The 19,293-nt window shown below is 39.2% G+C and overlaps 1 protein-coding gene across 1 annotated transcript; it reads right to left on the bottom strand.

Annotated features, from left to right (window-relative positions):
- Positions 1-346: 346 nt before the first annotated feature.
- On the bottom strand, positions 347-18,908 carry LOC130389576 (gliomedin-like). Its single transcript, XM_056599407.1, has 24 exons — positions 18,490-18,908; positions 17,929-17,980; positions 17,824-17,841; positions 17,654-17,725; positions 16,817-16,870; positions 14,715-14,924; positions 10,422-10,508; positions 10,155-10,229; positions 9,958-10,038; positions 9,082-9,156; positions 8,882-8,962; positions 8,003-8,077; positions 7,803-7,883; positions 7,372-7,440; positions 6,481-6,555; positions 6,281-6,361; positions 5,845-5,913; positions 5,392-5,496; positions 4,695-4,772; positions 4,269-4,331; positions 3,972-4,046; positions 2,003-2,128; positions 1,768-1,918; positions 347-1,660 (listed from the first exon to the last, which is right to left on the bottom strand). The coding sequence occupies exons 1-24, from the start codon at positions 18,778-18,780 to the stop codon at positions 1,189-1,191; spliced, it is 2,616 nt and encodes an 871-aa protein (XP_056455382.1). The 5' UTR covers positions 18,781-18,908; the 3' UTR covers positions 347-1,188.
- Positions 18,909-19,293: the final 385 nt, after the last annotated feature.

The raw sequence follows: 19,293 nt of genomic DNA, 5'->3' as shown, positions 1-19,293 counted from the left end.
CTCTTTTTCCTCCCCCGCATCTTAATCAATCTCTGTTCAGACCACAACCCTCCTACTCTTTTGGTGTTGTCGCACATTCATCTTTTAACTCCTGAACTGAACAACAGAAACCAGACGCGCTTTTTCCCAGTCCAAGAAAACCAAAACAGCTCAGCCCAACCCAATCCTTATGGGGTTAGTTCAGCCCAACCAAACCCTTATGGGGCTGGTTCAGCCCAGCCTGATCCTTGAGGGGTTGGTTCAGCCCAACCCAGTCCTTATGGGGTTGGTTCAGCCCAACCCAGTCCTTATGGGATTGGTTATTTCTAAAGGAAGGTGCTACAGCATCGAGCCCTTTCCGCAATGAATGCAATAATATAATTTATTGAAAACATGAAATATACATCCACGTTGATACAGCTTACCATTTCAGCAATTAGGCTATAACATATTTGAAATAAGACATCCATATAAACATAGATTCATTATACCAATAATTATCTAAAAAGTTGGTACAAATATTGCTGAATAAAAAGGATTCAGTGACGAGAGTAGGTTTACATACATAGGTCTTTTACAATTATAAGAGGCCTTAAACTTCTTGAATTAATCCTCTATGTTCATAACCTGATGCTTATGGTTCATAACTTTCTATTAGTTTGGGCCTACTGGTATACAATCCAACTTCAGCTCATCTAAAAATGTAGTTATTAGAATGAAGGCTATTGGAAACACCACTGAGGACTCTTCGAAGGCTGACCGTGTGTGTGTGTGTGTGTGCGTGTGTGTGTGTGTGTGCGCGTGTGTTTGTGTGTGTAGGTGTGTGTGTGTGTGTGTGTGTGTCTGTGTGTTTGTCTCGCTGGGAGACCCGCGGTACAGGAAATATAACTGTACTTATTCTACACCTACAATAGCAACATTCAATTCATAACATATTGAATGACGTGACTAAAATGACATTCATCATGTTTGCTTTCAACATGTTTTGGACTACAGGACTACAGGTGGATTACAGGTGGACTAGAGGACTACAGGTGGATTACAGGTGGACTAGAGGACTACAGGTGGATTACAGATGGCCTACAGTACTACAGGTGGGCTACAGGACTAAAGGTGGACTACAGGACTACAGGTGGACTAGAGAACTACAGGTGGACTACAGGTGGACTAGAGGATTACAGGTGAACTACAGGTGGACAACAGGACTTGCTATTCCTTCTTCAGAACTGCAAAGTGAACCTTGCACGTCTTCAGACTGCTGTTGTCCCACATGTACAGCACTTGTTTGTGAGGGTAGTAGGACAGCATGGCCAGGATGCCGTTCGCTTGCCTCAAAGCATAGCTCACAGCCAGAGATACTCCTCTTTCCAAATCAAAGCCATGTGTGATCTTTTTGTCTTTCGAATCAGTGATATAAAGTATCCCATATGCAATAAATCCATTCCCCGCTTTGGATTTAGGGTACCTGGTGTGAATAATGGATGTCACAGAAAAGCTCTCATGGTTTAGTTTGGCCACTACTAAAGTCTCATCAGTGGCTGATGCAGCCATAACCCACAGACCGCTTTCATCCACCGCAAACTTATAATATGTCTTTGAGTTTTCGAACAGATATGAGCGGTGGCGATGCCTTGTGTTTTCAATAACAAGAAAGCTTGTCGTCTTGGTCTCCAAGTTGAATCTGTGCAAATAAAGCATACGCGGTGGTTAATGCTCAAGTCTAGATTGTTATCCCTAAATATGACTAACATATCTGAAATCGAATGTGAAATCCGCTCAAAGCCTCACTTGAGCAGTTTGTTTGTGCCTGCATTATGGAAGTACAGAAAGCCGTTGTAGACCACACTCCCACAGCCCTGGTAGAACTTGTCTAGGAGTGTGTTCCTTCCACCACTCTTAAGGTAGGATAAAAGGTTCGGATACTCCAATATAATTCGACCTAAGAACACAAACAAATGGGCGTTAAATCCACCGGGTCTTTAGCAAGCGATCCACAAGAACAGCTGACTGAGCCTCAGGTCACCTGAGAAGTGGTCCAGCAGCCAGTAGCGCTCTTCACGCAGAGGGGCTGCGTCTGCCACCCAAGCTCCGAACGTGCTCTGCATCTGGGTGACATTCTCAAAACACGTTATGGTTCTGAGAACGTTCTCTGGGTACAAACACAAAGAACTCTTCAAAATGTGGCTCTGTCACGTTAAAATTGTACCGGGGGCGAAAATTGTACCGGCCTACGTCATCGTTTGTTTACATCCTGACAACCTGACAACCTGCCCGGCAACAGACGACGCGATGCAGAAAACATGTTTCCAAACGACGAAATAACATAATACAGATAGCGGATCGCTATCTGTATTATGATAGATAGCGATAACACTTGTTTTTACTTTATATTTGTATTGTATTTAATTGTTTAATCGAAACAATAAAAAAATGTGCCCGCAAAACGGGCGATCGCGTCAAATGACGCGTCAAATCACGTAGGAAGGTTCTTGAACATTCTAGACCAGGGGTTTTCAAAGTGTGAGAGAGTGAGCCCCCCCTCAGAGAAAAAAATTCAGCTGAGCCCCCCCCCCCCAATTTTTTTTTCTAAATACCTGTGTTTTGAAAGCTATTTTAATTATTTTACACATTTCAAACATCTCCGATCATAATTTTAAAACATTTGGAACATATTTTTGAAACATTTGAAACAAATTTTTTAACATTTTTTTAAACATATTTCTGAAACATTACAACATCTTTTTGCGTTTTTAAACAACACAATTTAACAACTTTATCTAAGCAAGTTTTAGCTTAACCTTTTTTAAATACATTTGAACATCTTAATCTGTGTAAACTGCCAGTTTACGGTTCATTCAGGGTCCCCGACTCTGAATTTTCTGAGTCGAATCAGATCTGCCTTTTCAGTCCAGAGATTCGGCGGGGTTTGTTTACCGGCGTTGCTATGGTGACCTAAATTATTATAAGCAACTGAAAATGACGCCGGTTTGAAACTAAAACTGTGATTCTGAAAAAAGTATAAATGCTATCAAAATTCCGTTTTAGTAATAGTATTGAAGATACAAGTGTGTAGATTTGTTTAATGGTTTGAACGATGGTAAACGGTTGAAAAAGGAATGAGTTACGATGTCTAGAAGTAGGTGTCAGAATGGGCTGACGTCTTCACTGAAAACAGCTGAAAACGAAGCGGTATGAAACTAAAACTGTGATTCTGAAGACATTTTAAATGATATCGAAATTCTGTTTAGATATTATTGAAGATACAAGTGTGTAGATTTGTTAAATGGTTTGCACGAAGATAAACGGTTGAAAATTGATTTAGTTATGTTACTTCTACAGTTGAAGTACGACTGATGATTTGAATCATCATCTTTCAGGGTTTTTTTCGGGTTTATTTTTTTCTCACGTCGCGCCCCCCCTGAAGAACTCTGGCGCCCCACAGGGGGGGCGCGCCCCACAGTTTGAAAACCACTGTTCTAGACTATGAAACCTGCTTAAAACACTCAGTTTACTAGCTAAATTCGATTAAACAATTCAATACAATACAAATATAAAGTAAAAACAAGTGTTATCTAGCGATCCGTTATCTGTGTTATGTTTCAAGAACTCTCCTATGTCATTTGACGCGATCGCCCGTTTCGCGGGCAAAACATTTGTCATTTGACGCGATCGCCCATTTCGCGGGCAAATTGTCTTATTGTTTCGATTAAACAATTAAATACAATACAAATATAAAGTAAAAACAAGTGTTATCGCTATCTATCATAATACAGATAGTGATCCGCTATCTGTATTATGTTATTTCGTCGTTTGGAAACATGTTTTCTGCATCGCGTCGTCTGTTGCCGGGCAGGTTGTCAGGATGTAAACAAACGATGACGTAGGCCGGTACAATTTTCGCCCCCGGTACAATTTTAACGTGACAGCTCCATTGTTTTGATATCTTGGTTGTTATTATTGTTATTAACAGAAGTATTGGCAAATAATAATACCAGTTCTTTCAAACGTCCCTTTGCCAGCTTCTTTAGACGAGTCGTTGGTCTGGTGCAGACCAGGTAAGGATGAAGCTGGAACATCAAATACATTAAGAATATAATTATACGACTGTATATGATCTACTGTTCTAATTGTTTTTTTCATTTTTAGTAGTAGTAAAAATAATTTGCATGAATAGAATCTAAAGTACATTAAATCACCGATATAATATATGGTTTAAAATAAAGATACATTTAAATGTAATGAAGAAGGTGTAAGATATGCTAACAAAATAAACAGAAAGGGTTTCCGACCAGATGTTTTATCTGTAATTTCTTTCTCCGTTCCAGTCAAGTTGTTGTTGCCCGGCAAATGGACTACAGAAGAGACGGCAGGAAAAAAATTAACCTTGGCTGTGGTTTTGATATTCTTTTGATTTATTTCATATTGAATCGCATTGTTCAGTATGTAATTACTTTAACACACACACATCAAAACACACAAACACACCTGTAATGTTGAAGGGTCTTGGATTTGTGTAATTTTTTTTAACAGTGTCATTGCCTTGACCTACAGTGCATTTAGTTTTTAAGTGAGACGTTGAGATTATTTTTCCCAAGTCACAGACACCAATAAGCAATTATATTGCAATATTTGGTTGAAAATCTGTGCCTGAGGCCTTAGACTTAGAGAGCAGGTAACTATATAGACCAATCAGCCTGAGTCAACAGGTGTCCTACCGGGTTCCATGGGTGTGTTTTCCTCCTCCTCAGCACTGCTCAGCCTACTGCGTGGTGCGAGGGTTGAAGAAGAAGAGGCTGGGAACGCAAAATTTGATCCAACTGATTAGGATCACCATTTTATAGCATTGTCATTCTTATTCATGGCCATCCAATTTTCTTTATTATTTATATTTTTTGTTAATTTCCTGTTGACTTTAAGTATTTATAACATGAAGCCTGTAACACAAAGTACTCTTCTTCCACCTGTTCTGGTGATTGGTTTTGATTCTGCAGTGCTTTGAGCCACGGTGCCATTGCTTCGATCATGATAAGATAATTTAAAATTGATATCATGATTGGGTGGAGATTAACCTAAACTGCACATGTAAATTAACCTTAAAATAGGATGAGATACAATGTATGCATGCACAAGAGAACTGCACTGCAGGAATGGACAAAAACAAACTGAAAGATGTAGCTTATAGTATGTTCTTAATGCATTTTATTTGTCATTCTTAAAAACGGGTCATTTTTATTATCTGTTGGCTTGTAGATGTACTTAGTCCACAGCTACCTGCTCTTCACTCTTTAATAGGACTTGCATTGTCCACAGTGGGAATATCTTGTCTTCACAAAAACCCACGGTCATAAACCATCTCCCTTAGGACATCTTGTGGTCTGAATGTACGATTTCCTTTACAGGGTCAGCTCATACCTTCCAAATCCCCCGTCCCGCCGTGTTCCATGAGGATGGCTCTGTGTTCCTCCTTCTCTGCACTCTTTAGTGTTTTCTGGTGACCTGGGGTTGTAGTGGAGGAATCTGTAGAAGATGGAACCCTCAGTCATGATGTGTTATTGGTTCTTCTTTAATGACTGTTTTCAAATCAGTGATTTATCAGTTTGCATTTATCAGTTTGAAAGAGTTAAATTCAATGTTTTAAAAGACATGTTAAAATGTTATACCTGTTAAGTAATGAGCCCGGACAACAGCAGGCATAGCAGTGGGGTCATTTGAGCTGGTCTTTGTCACCATAAACAAACTGTTTATCATCAACAAACTAAAACTAAAATTACTTTAGTATGTATAATAGTGTGGTTTATTTGACACTGCTGTTATTAATCTGTATTTCTTTAAAACAAGCTATGTTCTGTGTGCTTTATAAATCACCTGTTATTTTACTAGGGCCTGCAGCATCAAGATCCAACTTCGCATTGCTTCGATTTAAATCGGTTTGTTCTGCAAGAAATTCAATAAACAAATGAATTTACATTTTCACAGAATTCTAGTCTTAATAGCACATTGTATATGCATTTTATACTGCAATCTTTAACATTTAAAAAAAATCATCATTCATCATTTTTCAAAAATAGGCTGTTACTGTTGAACATGTATAATTTATTATTTTACTCCAATAGTTTTATCCTGCTATTTCCTATTTGAAAGGTTATCTCTTTGTATAGTGTAAGTAATATCAATATTTGACGTATCTGAAGGATGATGGGATCTTTCTTAGAAATTACGTGTACATTTAATTGAAATGAACACTTCAAGTACCACCAGTTCAAATCAATATGAAGCAACACAACTGAACAGATAGGTGTACCGTATTCCAAGGTCGTGGTGGTTGGTTGTCCCTCAGCCCTGTTCAAGATGATTGGTTGACCTGGGCTGGCAGCAGGGGAGGCTGTGGAAGAAGATCAAACTAATTTCAAACTTATTTGTACAACATTGTTATTATTATTTATATCACATCATTTATACGATTGCACTTACTTCCACAAAGAGTTAAATGAACATTCCCACCTGTTACAATGTAAGACCTGGTGAAAGACCCATCAGAGCTGTCTTTTCCTTGGTCAGCATACATTGGTGGTAGTTCTGGAAAATAAAAATGCAACAGAAATTACAATTTTGCCCAGAACAATTCATGACCGTTTTTACTGTAAATATGACTAATAATTGCAGTGAAGTATTTCATAGTTTAGTATAATCAAATAAATATAATAATACAATATCATTTATTATTAAAGGCACCCAGTGCAACTTTCGAGGCTTAAAAATAAACATTCAATTTCTAGTCTTTTTTACACGTAGTAAGTTTCATTAACTCCATACCATTACATACCGACATTCAAGCAGCAAAGATGAGACGTCGTTGTGTGGTGAGAACTGATAGAAAATCGATAACAACAACAATGCCGCCATTTTCTTTATTTTTTGTAACCTACAATAAATAAAGCAGGCTTCCAGTCAATGGAAAAATGGCTTCTCCCCACCGGCGATTGTTGTTGTTTACGATTTTCTATCAGTTCTCACCACACAGCGACGTCTCATCTTTGCTCCTTGAATGTCGATATGTAATGGTATGGAGTTATTGAAACTTACTACGTGTAAAAAAGACTAGAAATTGAATGTTTATTTTTCTTTGAATGTTTACATAAAGTTGCACTGGGTGCCTTTAATAATAATAATAATAATAATAATAACAACAATAATAATTATAATGTATAATCCTTTATTCTTTGTTAAAAGCATGATTCTGTTATGTTGCAACTTGCTAGGGTCTGCAGCATCAAGATTCAACTCCTCATTGCTTCGATTTAAATCGGTTTTGTCTGCAACAAATTCAATAAACAAATGAATTTACATCTTCACAGAAGCCTAGTCTTAATAGCTAATTTAATTATAAATCACCTGTTATGTTACTAGGGCCTGCAGCATCAAGATGCAACTTCTCATTGCTTCGATTTAAATCGGTTTGTTCTGCAAGAAATTCAATAAACAAATGAATTTACATTTTTACAGAATTCTAGTCTTAATAGCACATTGTATATGCATTTTATATTGCAATCTCTAACATTTAAAAAAATCATTCATAATTTTCAAAAGTAGGCTGTTACTGTTGAACTTGCATAATTTATTATTTTGCTCCAATAGTTTTATCCTGCTATTTCCTATTTGAAAGGTTATCTCTTTGTATAGTGTACATTTTATCAATATTTGACATATCTAAAGGATGATGGGATCTTTCTTAGAAATGACCTGTACATTTAATTTAAATTAACACTTCAAATACCACCAGTTCAAATCAATATGAAGCAACACAACTGAACAGATAGGTGTACCGTATTCCAAGGTCGTGGTGGTTGGTTGTCCCTCAGCCCTGTTCAAGATGATTGGTTGACCTGGGCTGGCAGCAGGGGAGGCTGTGAAAGAAAATCAAACTCATTTCAAACTGATTTGTACAACATTGTTATTATTATTTATATCACATAATTTATACGATTGCACTTACTTCCACAAATAGTTAAATGAACATTCCCACCTGTTACAATGTAAGACCTGGTGAAAGACCCATCAGAGCTGTCTTTTCCTTGGTCAGCATACATTGGTGGTAGTTCTGGAAAATAAAAATGCAACAGAAATTAAAATTTTGCCCAGAACAATTCATGACCGTTTTTACTGTAAATATGACTAATAATTGCAGTGAAGTATTTCATAGTTTAGTATAATGAACTAAATATAATAATACAATATAATTTATTATTAATAATAACAATAATAATAATAACAATAATAATTATAATGTATAATCCTTTATTCTTTCTTAAAAGCATGATTCTGTTATGTTGCTAGGGTCTGCAGCATCAAGATTCAACTTCTAATTTCTTCTATTTAAATTTGTTTGTTCTGCAACAAATTCAATAAACAAATGAATTAACATCTTCACAGAAGCCTAGTCTTAATAGCCAATTTTATTCTAAATCATCTGTTATGTTACTAGGGCCTGCAGCATCAAGATCCAACTTCTCATTGCTTCGATTTAAATCGGTTTGTTCTGCAAGATATTCAATAAACAAATGAATTTACATTTTCACAGAATTCTAGTCTTAATAGCACATTGTATATGCATTTTATATTGCAATCTCTTACATTTAAAAAAATCATCATTCATCATTTTTCAAAAGTGGGTTGTTAATGTTGAAAATGTATCATTTAATATTACGCTCCAATAATCTTTCCTGCTATTTCCTGTTTCAAAGGTTATCTCTTTGTATAGTATAAATAATATCAATATTTGACATAGCTAAAGTATGATGGGATCTTTCTTAGGAATGACCTGTACATTTAATTTGAAATGAACACTTCCACTACCACCAGTTCAAATCAATGTGAAGCAACACAACTGAACAGATAGGTGTACCATATTCCAAGGTCGTGGTGGTTGGTTGTCCCTCAGCCCTGTTCAAGATGCTTGGTTGACCTGGGCTGGCAGCAGGGGAGGCTGTGAAAGAAAATCAAACTCATTTCAAACTGATTTGTACAACATTGTTATTATTATTTATATCACATCATTTATACGATTGCACTTACTTCCACAAAGAGTTAAATGAACATTCCCACCTGTTACAATGTAAGACCTGGTGAAAGACCCATCAGAGCTCTCTTTTCCTTGGTCAGCATACATTGGTGGTAGTTCTGGAAAATAAAAATGCAACAGAAATTACAATTTTGCCCAGAACAATTCATGACCGTTTTCACTGTAAATATGACTAATAATAGCAGTGAAGTAATTCATAGTTTAGTATAATGAACTAAATATAATAATACAATATAATTTATTATTAATAATAATAATAATAATAACAATAATAATTATAATGTATAATCCTTTATTCTTTCTTAAAAGCATGATTCTGTTATGTTGATAGGGTCTGCAGCATCAAGATTCAACTTCTCATTGCTTCGATTTAAATTTGTTTGTTCTGCAACGAATTCAATAAACAAATGAATTAACATCTTCACAGAAGCCTAGTCTTAATAGCAAATTTTATTCTAAATCATCTGTTATGTTACTAGGGCCTGCAGCATCAAGATCCAACTTCTCATTGCTTCGATTTAAATCGGTTTGTTCTGCAAGATATTCAATAAACAAATTAATTTACATTTTCACAGAATTCTAGTCTTAATAGCACATTGTATATGCATTTTATATTGCAATCTCTTACATTTAAAAAAATCATCATTCATAATTTTTCAAAAGTGGGTTGTTAATGTTGAAAATGCATCATTTAATATTTCGCTCCAATAGTTTTTCCTGCTATTTCCTGTTTCAAAGGTTATCTCTTTGTGTAGTGTAAATAATATCAATATTTGATTTAGCTAAAGTATGATGGGATCTTTCTTAGAAATGACCTGTACAATTAATTTGAAATGAACACTTCAACTACCACCAGTTCAAATCAATATGAAGCAACACAACTGAACAGATAGGTGTACCGTATTCCAAAGTTGTGCTGGTTGGTTGTCCCTCATCCCTGTTCAAGATGCTTGGTTGACCTGGGCTGGCAGCAGGGGAGGCTGTGAAAGAAGATCAAACTCATTTCAAACTTATTCGTACAACATTGTTATTATTTATATCATACGATTTATTCGATTTCATTTTCTTCCAGAAAGAGTTCAATGAAAATTCCCACCTGTAACACTGTAAGACCTGGTGAAAGACCAATCAGAGCTGTTGTTTCCTTGGTCAGCATATATTGGTGGTAGTTCTGGGAGAAAAAACGCAACAGAAATTAAAACTTTTGCCCAGAACATTGCAAGACCGTTTTTCTGTAAATATGACTAATTATAGCAGTGAAGTATTTCATAGTTTGGTATAATTAACTAAATATAATAATGCAATATAATGACATAATGATAATGTATAATCCTTTATTCTTTCTTAGAAACATGATTCTCACCTGTTTTGATGACATGTTTTCTACCGTAATCTGCATCTGTTTTAGCAACAGTGTGGTTGCGACCCTCTGAATCAAAAGATGTTTGATCTGCAATGAATCAAACACGTCTCAGGGTTCATTTTCTATCAGTTTTTCTTTACAGCAAACATTTCAGGTCATGTATTAAAAGGATTACTTCACCCATTCAGAACCGGCGTTCTAACATTATAAAATCGCTATTGTAATATATAAAAAATGTTTTTTTTCCCTCAGTCTAACCCAGTCTTCCCTTGGCTCAGCTTTCCTGATCTAATTTTCTCCCATGATGACGTCAAATGACGTAAGAAGAGAACTTTTGGTGTGTTCCTGAATCCTCAGACGCCAGCCTTCCGAGTTGCACGTTTGAGGTCACTTCCGGTCTCGGAGCATTCATAGAGTTCCTGTTCATCTTTGTGATTGTGACATGAAATTGGCTAGTCATTGTTTAGTGTTGGCTACATTAGCCTCTTTAAGCAAACCAGCTCGAAAACAAACAACACAACTTTACATTGTATTGCACGCACAGCAAGACCATGCAATGTATAAATTGGTGACCGGAATAAAGTAGCAATGTAATCAAGTGTGTAAGAGCATTTCAAATCGACATTAAAATGACCTACGTGGTACAAATACAAAAAAAAAAGATCTCTTCACGGGCGCAGCCATTTTGTCAAAAATAAAATTTGTTTGACCGGTTGCCATGGTTATCTCTGTGTGGTTAATTTGCAGTTGCGGTGTTAATTGGCGATTTTGTCAGCTTACTGTTACATTAAACTGTAATCAGACAACGCGGTTATATGCTATAGACCCTAGAGTATCTGTGTTATAAAGGCTGGGACGAATTTCGAATTATAAATGTGTACACTTTATGATGGAGGTATAGACCATCGCGATTTCCATTGAAATGAATGGCGCAGTGATAATTCTTCACGAGAGCTGGTAGGTTGTGAAAAATGAATTAAACTGTAATCAGACAACGCGGTTATATGCTATAGACCCTAGAGCAGGGGTCTCAAACTCGCGTCCCGGGGGCCAATTTAGGCCCGCGGGAGGATATTTTGTGGCCCCCTACTTGACATCAAAGTGTTAGTGCGGCCCGCGCGTTGTTGTCAAACACACAGAGTGGCTTGCCACTGTTTTTTATGATTTGTGATAGAGTGACCAGATGTCCTGGTTTTGCCGGGACAGTCCAAATTTTGAGTTGCGTGTCCTGAGTCCCGACAAAAACCAAAGGACGCTAAAATGTCCCGGTTTCCACCAACCGCCATGAAATGTCCCCTATTGTCAGCGATTACATAGCCAACGTGATCTAATTATAGCCCGATCATTAACTTAGATTGGGTAAGTTGTGCTCCTTTTTTGTGTGGAATACTTGATGACCCAGACCCTACCTCCAGTGGCCCCCAGGTAAGTTGAGTTTGAGACCCCTGCCCTTAGTGCCCTAGAGTATCTGTGGTAAAGAGGCTGGTTACCTCTCACCCAGATGTTACGCCTCATCTGAACAGTTGGGTATTGGAAACATATTTCCGGACCCAGAGTGAACTGGAAACGCCAGCCAAAGCCCCCCGACACGTTTGCCGCCCTAGGCGATACATTTATTTTTCTTCCTCCATGGGCCCCTGACGTCGTCTTGGCCCAGTTGCAGTGCACCGGTTACAACGTCGATATTTACGCCACTAGCATAGTGTAAGTGTTTGTTTTTTTACTAACACATTGGCTACAATAGTTTGGATTCCTGGGGAACTTGACAATGTTGTTATCCGAAAGTAGCCGATCTTATTGGCACAGCATACGCTTCGTTACGTTAGCTTGAAGTCAGTGTAATGCTGTATAAGCTACTTAAGGAGTCAAGCCATAATTGATTTTGCTTTGCTAATGTTGTTCTCTTTCTTTCTTAGACAGTATCGGCTTGCTGTGATGTCCAGGCCATCAGAGCTAATTACCCAGCACAAGATGGGCAGTAGGCTACCGTGGCTACCAGGAGACAGTAGTATGCTCAAGATGAGCTGTGACTATTTTGACTCTAGCAAACGCACCCTACACGTTTTATTTTTGTAAATAGTTCATGTTGGTTGTTGTGATTTGTTTACTAACCCAAGTGCTGTTATACTAAAGTAGGCCTACTGTATAAGACAACGGGAGCGTGTCTTTGTTCCCCGGGTCCTATGTTCCCCTCTTTTGTATGAGACTGGGGAACATAGGACCCTTTTTTTAAAAAGGGTCCTATGTTCCCCGCTTTTCCCAAAAAGGGTCCTATGTTCCTCGATATGTATGTGAACATAGGACCCTTTTCAAAAAAGGGGTCCTTTGTTCCCCGAGAGGGGAACATCGGACCAGGGAAACATAGGACCCTTTTAAAAAAAAAGGGTCCTATGTTCCCCGGTCTGTTACTTTTTCCACCATTACTGCCAAATTCCGGACGAAATAACCACCATTGATGTCTTTACCTTTTGTGGAAGAGGGAGAGACGTCTGAGAACCCGACGCAGTCTATTCATAATATTGTAATGACCACGGAAGAGGCAGTGAATGAAGTATCTAATAGACAGAGATTTATAGATAGGCCTACCTAATAAACCGTTGGAACACACAAGACCGGAAACCATAGCAACCCCGGTAAACAAACCCCGAGTAGCCCAATCCCTATGAGAGCTCCCCGCGCTACGGCCATCCGGAGGCGCACAGAGCTTTTGGCCGTGATATTATCTATGGAATTATATGCTATTATATACTATTATAGAGCTCCGGGAGTCGCAAACGGCAACAATGTCTTTCTCCTCCATGCTGCGGTACACCCCGCAGGGGGGTAACTACATTTGCACGAGACCGGCTTCCTCCAACGTATTCGCTAACTTTTTAAATAAACTGCCGTCTCTCGTTTTCCGACGGCGACAACAACATGACTATTGTCTCCTTATAATTCCGGATCACGGCCCCCGGGAAATGTCTCGAGCATGCGCAGAACGCAAAATCCAAATCCATGCGATCCGACCCGATGCATGCACACTAAATTCGACTAATAATCTAGGTGTCTTAATTCGACTATGAGTAGCCTAACTCGATTCGATTCGATTATAGTTTGACTAAGGTGTATGCATCTTAATAATCCAATCATAGTTGGACTAACCCAATAATTCGATTTTCTGGAGGGTCATGTAAACGCACTGAGTCACGTTATTTAATCTATTCATTCGTGATCTGGGACACGTAATTTCAATTTTTTCGTGCCAAAAAGCATACATTTCTAACAATATGACAGCTTTTGCCCACCCGTTTATTTTTTCGCCTTTGATTCTGAGAAATTGTGACAATTCATGGATATATTTAATGCAGGTGTGCTGCTCTGTAGGCAAACCGCGATGAAAAAAAGGTAGCTTCATCTCTTCTTTTTAGAATGAGTTTGAAATTTGTGCTTTGGCCACAAAAAAAAATTAAATTACGTGTCCCAGATCACGAATGAATAGATTAAATGACGTGACGTGACAGTGTCACGTATTTCCGTGAGACTGGGTTGAAGGTAAACACTTATTTCAAATGGGGAGAAAATGTTGAGTACAAATACTTGATATGCTGAGCTACTGTAATTAGCAAATGTTTTTATGCCGTACGGTAATATACAAATGATGCGTTTGAAGAAAACGAGGGCAGTCTAAACTAGTCAACGTATCACGGGGATGGAGTGGCGAAGTCACTCCCCTTCCGGTAGAGCCCATGGGACCTATGAGATCGAAAATATGAATGGGTTTCAATGGAGAGAAAGTAACTATTTTCTGGTCAAAGTCTTTATATGCCCCGGATTATACATATGTTGTTTGTGGATTTAAATGATATGATTTTACCGTAATGCACTGTGGAAGTTGGAGGATTTCTTACTATTGAGCCAGAGAGAAACTTTCTGCCTTTTCTCAGGCTAGCATGAACCGATTTGCACATTTATAATACATATAATTATGTACTTCATATAACCTTCATATCTCCATCGGTGAAGTATCCCTTTAAGAACAGAATATCTTATATTTGCAACTTATATGTAATACATTGATTTTACAAAATGAAAGTAGACTATTATTTGTCTTGAGGGTGTAGCTACTGGGAGAAAAGGTTTTATTTCATTCAGTTAACTAAATATACCTGTCTTTATTTGAAACCTTAACAAAACAAGCAAGGCTTGTCAACTCAATTAATTTGTAAAACATTTCTCTACACTACGTCTTGATGTACAATAATGTAGCTGTAGTTATGATTCATAAGGGACACTGAGTGGTAGATGTCCTACCATGCTCCATGACCTTGAGTTCCTCCTGGGGCCTGGGTGTACTAGATGAGTCTGTTGCCAACTGAATAAGAACCCATTTGACCAACTGACCCACAGACACATTCCCCTGATTGGAACGGGCCCCCATGGTTGTGTTCTGTATCGTCTGTAGGGGCCCGACCTCACTGGGAGGGGCTCCAGGACCTTCTGCACCCCACAGACAAGGAGGACCTATGAGGAGGACAATTTAGAAGTCATGTGGTTTAGGCGGTCAGCAGCGGATCCCATGACCCAGTGTTCATGATGAGTAATGATCATGAGTGACAGCTCCTCTTGTATGTTTGATCACCTGACATGCTGGACAAGATTCCAAATTAGATGAGCAGAATAATGTATGAACGCGGTGAACACATAACCCCCACATAGATAGTGTATGGGTAAGGGTAATTTCTGCCGCTGAATCTAAATATAAAATATGTAGTTTGATGATGTTGTGAAGTAGATTAGGATGATCGGAGTTGATGTCTTTAGCACCATTGCCGGGGACAATATATCGGACATGACTCAACAGTCAACTATCCAAATAGCTGTAGATAATGTTATGTATGTTAATATTACTACACAATAGGCGAATTACAAAGTACCCTTCCGAAATAGCTTAACTAAAATGTAAATAAACCAGAAGTCCCATATTGCAAAATGCTCAGAATGGATTAAAAGGACCTTCTGCATCCCCTGGACCAGAGGATATACGAAGAGGCCAATTCGGAAGTCAAGTCACAAAAGATAACGCACCCTATAGGTGAATTGGAAACCTAACGTTTTGGAGACCTGCTTACCGGGGATTTATATAGGTGTAATGGGAAAACTATATTTTCACATTCTGTTCCTGTGACAGCCATTTGTGCAACGTGCCTTTTCGCTGACACCCAAGCGGTGGTCAAGGGTCAAAGGGTCTAACTGAGAAGTCACCACTATGAGACCCCACATTATATTTGTCAATGATCAAATCAAATAATGTTTACTTAAAGGACAGAGTTTCCTGTATTCTCAGTAAGTAGAAGAATGCATAAGGGGATCTCTGCTCCCTTGTTCCCTGTAACGTTGGATAATGTTAGGAACAGGTAGAGTGGCTAAACAGTGCAAGGAATAGGAGACAGCTTAGATGATGAAGGGGAACAACATGATGGATTTTTCCATCACACATCATGTTGGGAGCAGAGCTGTTGTGAGCACCTCTGAGACCTGTGCCAATGTATAATAAGTCCTTGCTTTGTCAATGCATAGGACTTCAGCTTGCGGACCTCTTGGAGGGACGCAGGGTGATTTCCAATTTGGGGACTTCTTCTTGGGGATATCTTGGAGAGACGCAGGGAGGACTCCCATCTGAGGCCTTGGATCATTGTTTGTTTGTTTTATGGATTATTGTTAGTTCGTTGTATGATCATTGTATGTTAGTGTATCGTTATTACCCAAATATATAACCATAATTTTTATAAGTTCGGATTACTCTTTATTCTATCAAGTTGGTCAGGTATGATTGACTTGGTCCGAAATTCCAACAACAATCGGCATTCCATATTAATTTTTTTTTAAAGGCATCCAGAATAATGATGCCTTAACCCTAAAATAACAATATCCGCAGATACACTGTGAACACATAATGACAGAGAATCTCCTATACAGCTAGGAGTCAAAGTCTAACAGAACAGAATCAAGAAGAATCAGCAGCTGGTGAGAAGCAGAGGGGATATTTATATTGCACGGAAGTGCTAACAGTGATTGAATAATTGCTAAATGATTTTTGACTTCTCAGTTGAGAACTGCAGACATACATTCCATACTATGCGGTGCTGGGTGTGCAGATTGACGAGGGCAAGAAGCCACAACTTTTTTCTATAAGCACTGCAAACGCACTTCCCGGAGCTGAGCACGGGAACAGCTAATGGACGAGGCTGCGCTACGACTGTGACACTGGTACAGAAATTATCCATCAATCCTAGATTGGTGTGGGTGATTTATGGTTTCTGCCGCAGTAATCTCTCCTGCATGTAATATGTATTGCCTCCAACGTGTCATTGCGGATTTTGTGATTCGGCAATCATCGTCAGCGGAGGTCTCACCTGTTGAACCAGTATCTCCTTTAGGTCCTTGTTCTCCCTTTTCCCCAGGTGAACCTGGCAATCAGACAAAAGGCAAGCTTGATGTGATTATGTCTGTTGGTTTAGAATATCAGCATCATTTACGAAGGTCAACATGATGAGATTATTCGCTGCTTTTTAAAAACTTGTTTTTATAACTGTAGAGCATTTCTGACTATGCTTTCCTCTGCCCTTGTTTGTTTATACTATTTCTCCAAGTTACCTCGGCAAGCAGAATTGTTTATTAAGATAGATGGGATTCAACTGTGTATTTCTGTACCTCATCAGGTATCGTTCTGATTCAAGTATCAATCCATAGAGTGCATTTTAATTCATTGAAGTCTGATAAACCCATTCTTTATCCATGTTAACTTCAGTTCAAGGGAATATCCTCCTGACAGAATACACGTTCAATGTGATGAGGCCGTGAGTCCTCATGAGTCCTTGATTTCCTACCCAACTTTAATACTCTGTTCATGCCCAACATTCAAACTGTTTACAGTTGAAAGGATTTGTAATGGAAAGTTCTCAATCATTCCTTTGGCTTAAGTTACTAAATCTTAGGCAAGCAGCGTGAGATACACGCTCACTGTACCTCTCTTTGGAGAATGATCCAGATTGGTAGGTACAATTACCCCTTGGCCTTAGCAGGCAGGTCAGGACAGAAAGCAAGGCTTGGGCGTATAACAGATGTATACCGCAAAGGGCGGGGAGGAAACTGAAACAGATTGGTGCTCCAGGAATCTCCCCCCCCCCGGTCATTCTGTGCAGAGCGACCTCAGTCTTACACGACCGCCATTAGAGCAAAGCAGGTCTAACCTCTTTTTCCCCGCTTGCCGTCCAATCCTGGCATGCCATCCCGTCCTTTCAAACCGTCTTTCCCACGCTCACCTGAATGAAGTCAAACCATTATCACTCATTCATTCTGATGGCGTTAAATACATTATTCACGGGTTGAATATGAATGAATAAAGACTCATTGATAATACCTGGTTGTCCAGGGGGGCCTGAGATTGAAAAAAAATTGTAATGAATAATAGCATATAACTGCAGTACAAACACTCAACAATTGTATGGAACGGTTATTTGTATACCTGTCAAACAAATCCCTCTGGAGCTGTTACAAAGATCCAAGAAGAGTTTGAGCTGAAACAGATCAAATCCCAGATGCAGTCAGCTGACCGTGTTTCACAGGGATTCAAGTCAATCGCCTACTGTTCAGTACAAAATATGTTCTTATTTTGTGTGAGTAGTGTAATGAGTAGTGGGGAATGTATGGAATTCCTAGCACCTTCAATAAGGAATATCTCTTATTACTATTCCAAACAATTTGAGCAGATAACTGGACTATAGAGTCTGCTGGATCGAGAGATCAACAGAAGGAGGCAAATACATTTGAGTATTATACTGCACAGCCAGCTCTTGCGGCCCACTTATGGTCAACAGCTCTTGTGTTAGAGATTGAAGCTTCTCTACACATCAAGAACATCCTTACTGTACCAATAGCGATATATTGTTCCACCTTCTTCTGACAAATATACTGTCAGAAGAAGGAGACGCATAAAGCGTCTGCTAAATGCCCTCAATGGAAATCGAAATGTAAATCAAGAACTTCAAGTCAAGTCAGTCCAGTGGATGAAGGTGGGCCTCCTTACCGGCACCCTGGAGTATGTCATCATCATCAGAGCATCCTGGTGGTCTCCTCCAGAGGCCTCGGCCCCCCGCCGCCTCCTGCTGTGATGCAGCGGCTCCGGGGGATCCGTGTGTCGGGGTCCGCCCTCCATGGCCTCCAGCCGTGCCTCCAGCCGGGCCACGTGCTGTGTTAGGTCCCTGTGCCCAAGCAGCAGGCACACCAGCCCCCCGGACCCAAGGAGCAGCAGTGCCGCCATGCCTAGCAGCAGCCCCCGCAGAGCCCACGGCAGCACCCCGTACTGCCTGTCCTTCATGCTTGTTTTGGTTGTTCCTCCCTGGCTGGCTGAGCAGCTCGCGGTACTCTGAGGCGTGGTCCAACAAGGGCGGGCACAAATCACAACCCCGCACAAACAGTTTCATATCTGAGAGACGTGCCAATGATTGAGACAAATGTCAGCCGCCAGCTATGCGGTGGCTGTTGGAGGAATGAAAAGAAAAAAAGGCATAATGACTCTTCAGAGACATGATGTGTTGCGCAACTTTCCCACATCTGGGGAACTATGACCATTCATAAGCCCCCGATGCACATGTTCAACATTTTTACATATTTTCCACAGTGGCATTTTGATGGAGACAGTATGATATACTTATGTTCACACGGATGTTCTATAACAGCCAGTATTAATACATTCAACCACAACAACGTTCAAACAATGAATCACTTTGTGCGACTTCACAGGAATCAGGGAGTTTATCAGGACCTTCACAATACATCATTCATTTGCAAAAAATGGCTAAAGAATTATATTTTTTATTAGCTTTATATA

This window comes from Gadus chalcogrammus, chromosome 9 (genome assembly GCF_026213295.1).
Source record: "Gadus chalcogrammus isolate NIFS_2021 chromosome 9, NIFS_Gcha_1.0, whole genome shotgun sequence".
Lineage (NCBI taxonomy): Eukaryota > Metazoa > Chordata > Actinopteri > Gadiformes > Gadidae > Gadus > Gadus chalcogrammus.
This window is presented reverse-complemented; position numbering and strand designations above follow the sequence as displayed.

Excerpts from the sequence above, each read along its gene's own strand:
- LOC130389576 (XM_056599407.1), bottom strand. The coding sequence starts at position 18,780 with ATGAAGGACAGGCAGTACGGGGTGCTGCCGTGGGCTCTGCGGGGGCTG. Across the intron at positions 7,441-7,802 it reads CACCACGACCTTGGAATACG|AACAAACCGATTTAAATCGA; the intron begins GTACACCTATCT and ends AATTTCTTGCAG. Across the intron at positions 2,129-3,971 it reads AGGGACGTTTGAAAGAACTG|AGAACGTTCTCAGAACCATA; the intron begins GTATTATTATTT and ends GTTTGTACCCAG.